At 38.4% G+C, this 3,047-nt stretch overlaps 2 protein-coding genes across 2 annotated transcripts in view; both read right to left on the bottom strand.

Moving 5' to 3' along the window:
• Window positions 1–4: 4 nt before the first annotated feature.
• LOC107834821 (protocadherin alpha-13-like) lies at window positions 5–2,151 on the bottom strand (the record flags this gene model as incomplete). Its single annotated transcript, XM_016666728.1, has 1 exon — window positions 5–2,151. A coding segment is annotated over exon 1 (1,746 nt), but the record flags the coding sequence as incomplete, so codon positions are not given.
• Window positions 2,152–2,392: 241 nt separating this feature from the next.
• LOC103131548 (protocadherin alpha-2-like) overlaps window positions 2,393–3,047 on the bottom strand; it is a 3,193-nt gene continuing 2,538 nt past the window's right edge. The window contains exon 2 of the mRNA XM_016666727.1: window positions 2,393–2,412. Coding sequence (XP_016522213.1) covers window positions 2,393–2,412 — 20 coding nt within the window. The remainder of the gene's footprint in view (window positions 2,413–3,047) is intronic.

Here is a 3,047-nt window from a genome sequence, read left to right as displayed (position 1 = left end):
CAAAGTATCCCGCTTCAGCAGAATAAGGGATGGTCTCACTGTTAACAGAGCCGTGCTCAGAATATGGAGCTAAAATAGTTGGATTATTATCATTTTCATCCAGGATTAAAACATTTACTGTAACGTTGCTGCTGAGTGGAGGAACACCAGAATCTGTGGCCTGAACCTTAAACTTAAATGTTTTTAACTCTTCGTGGTTAAAAGACTGTAAACAGATTATATCGCCAGTGTCTGAGTTGATGTTTAAAAGAGAAGATATTGGAATATCATTAGATGACACTGGTAACAATTTGTAGGTAACCTTCGCATTGTCATATAGATCAGAATCAACTGCTTTCACTGTATAAAGTGTTGAACCAATCGGGGTGTTTTCTATGACATAAATGTGAAGCACTGGCTCCACAAATCGAGGAGGATTGTCATTGACATCAGCGACATTGACTGTAACGATTTTCATACTGGACAAAGGCGGACTTCCCTCATCTGTTGCTATTATGGTGATATTATGAGCAGAAATATTTTCTCTGTCCAGCTGTCCGTCAACTATTAACGAATAGTCATTTTTGTAATTGGACTTTAGCTTAAAATGAACAGATCCAACCACGCTGCATTTAGTTAAACCGTTGTTCCCGCCGTCTTTATCGACCACTGTTATTAAAGCAACTATCGCTCCTAATTTTGCGTCCTCTCTTATTGGTGTCACTAATGATGTTACTAATATTTCTGGAGCATTGTCATTAATATCGATCACCTCTATTAGTAATTTAGCATGGGCACTACGAGAGGAGGCTCCCTGATCCTTTGCTTGCACTCTCAGCTCATAACCAGGCGTTTTCTCAAAATCAACGCTACTCTTTAAAGTAACTGTTCCAGTTTCAGAATTCATATCGAATACTTTAGTTAGGTCAGAATTACCTCGTCTTAGAAAAGAATACACGATCTTACCATTCATGCCTTCGTCTAAATCAGTGGCATTTAATTTTATCAATACAGTCCCCGTTGCTGTGTCTTCATTTACACGTACTTTATAAAGAGATTTACTGAACATCGGCGTGTTGTCATTAGCATCTATTACATTTACATGTATCTGTAATGTACCAGATCTTCCTGGTATTCCTCCATCCACAGCGGTCAGGATGAGTTTAAGCTCTGGCTGTTTCTCCCGATCTAAAGCTTTCTCAAGCACAAGCTCAGCAGATAAACCATCTTCACCGGTGCTTTGAACATCGAGTGAAAAATGTTCGTTCTTATCCAGCTTGTAGCTTTTCACTGCGTAGTTCCCCATGTCTGCATCTTCTGCGACTGGCAGAAGAAAGCGCTCTCCCGGTGACACGGATTCAGAGATGTTCAGAAAATACAAATGCTCGTTAAAGTCGGGCGAGTTGTCATTAATATCTAAAACGTTCACTTCAATGCGGTGTACAACCATCGGGTTCAACAAAACTGCCTGTATTCGTAGAGAGCATCGTTCGGTGTTTGAACATATCTCCTCTCTGTCGATCCTGTCGTTAACAAATATATCTCCGGTCCCTAAATTTACGTCAAAATATTTCTTACTGTTACTTGAAAGAATGCTCAAATCTCGGTCCTCCAGTTCTTGCACATCTACGTTCAGATCCTTTGCGATATTGGCCAGCAAGGTCCCTTTGTTCACCTCCTCGGAAATGGAGTAAGATAAATGCGAAGCACCGCATTCACAAAGACAAAGCAGCACAATCCAACATATCCAGGAGCATTTCTCGTTCCCCATCCTGAACAATGAACGCAGAATTCCTTGTATCCCAGTTGATCCAATATGTTTTATATATCTCCCTCGTCAGTAGAAATACCATCATCAACAGCAACTTTTTTTTTTCTTTCACCACGGCACAGTCGGACAGTCTCTGCAAACGGATAACCAATTGGTGCTTTCGCTCCGCCGTGCAAAGGTGGAGTTTACACGGGCTGTAAAAAAATGTACCGACGGTCTCCAGCGACATCTTGTGGGAGTTTGAAGTAGACATGAGTAGACTAATCATACATTTTAATTCAGGCTCTTCCCGACGCTTTGAGTACTTTAAAATTTAACGGAAAATAATTACCCTTTAAATCTTGTCATTCTGCGGACTTTTCTAATCACATTGTATTGAAGCAACAGATAAATATCTCCGATGCATTATAAGAAGAAACAAACTCAATGTTATGAAATAGTAAAAAGCATGCTTCATTTTTTTTAACAAAATATTTGACCAGTCTACCATATCAATCTAAAATGATCAGGTTTCGTAGTTTCCATGTTTGATTTGAAATAGGTGACTGTTTTCAGTACCATGGAGAGGTTCATACACTCATGGATATTCTCTGGAGTCACCTTATTTTCAGATGATGACATAAAAAGTCAAAATAGTTACTATTAAGAGCACACTAATGCATCTGTAAAAAAAAAAAAAACTGAAACACATGACAAATTACACAGTATATGAAAAGGCAGCAAAGTGCAGCATGCTAATGGCAACGATCTACATACCAATGTCGCACAAAAATGAAGCTAATTACTTGCGATTAGTCAGTAACGAACATCAACAAAAGGAACACTGAGCACCAGCAGTAAACATCCACTCACTGAATTCACATTAAAGTGCAGAAAATTTCGCAACTAGATTGGACCATTATTCTAATCAGACTCAAAAAAAAAAGAAAAAAAAAGCGACAAAAAGTGCTCAACACAACTTAGCATCACAAAATGTTGGTGGTCCAGCAACAAGCTAAATAATCCAAATTATTGCTGTACTGGAAGTATATATTAACTTGATCTGACCTGTTCATTTCATTCATGTACTTATTTAAGCAAAAATTCAGGAGCACATGTATCTGAAAGTAAAGAAAAAGCTCGCTGTTGTTGCTTGAATATATATTAGAGAGAAAACGGAAAGTTTGAAGTTAGAAAAGAAAAGCACAAACATGTTAAAAAGCAAAAGCCTACCTTTTCTGTGTTTGGTAAAGTCTGAGTTCTGGTAAAAGTATCACTCCCGTTAATACTGATCAGTTCAGCATCTACAGGTGGAAAC

The sequence above is a fragment of the Poecilia formosa genome, unplaced genomic scaffold (assembly GCF_000485575.1).
Source record: "Poecilia formosa unplaced genomic scaffold, Poecilia_formosa-5.1.2 Scaffold786, whole genome shotgun sequence".
NCBI classification, from domain to species: domain Eukaryota; kingdom Metazoa; phylum Chordata; class Actinopteri; order Cyprinodontiformes; family Poeciliidae; genus Poecilia; species Poecilia formosa.
Note: the sequence above shows the minus strand (reverse complement) of the source record. Positions and strands in the feature narration are given on the sequence as shown.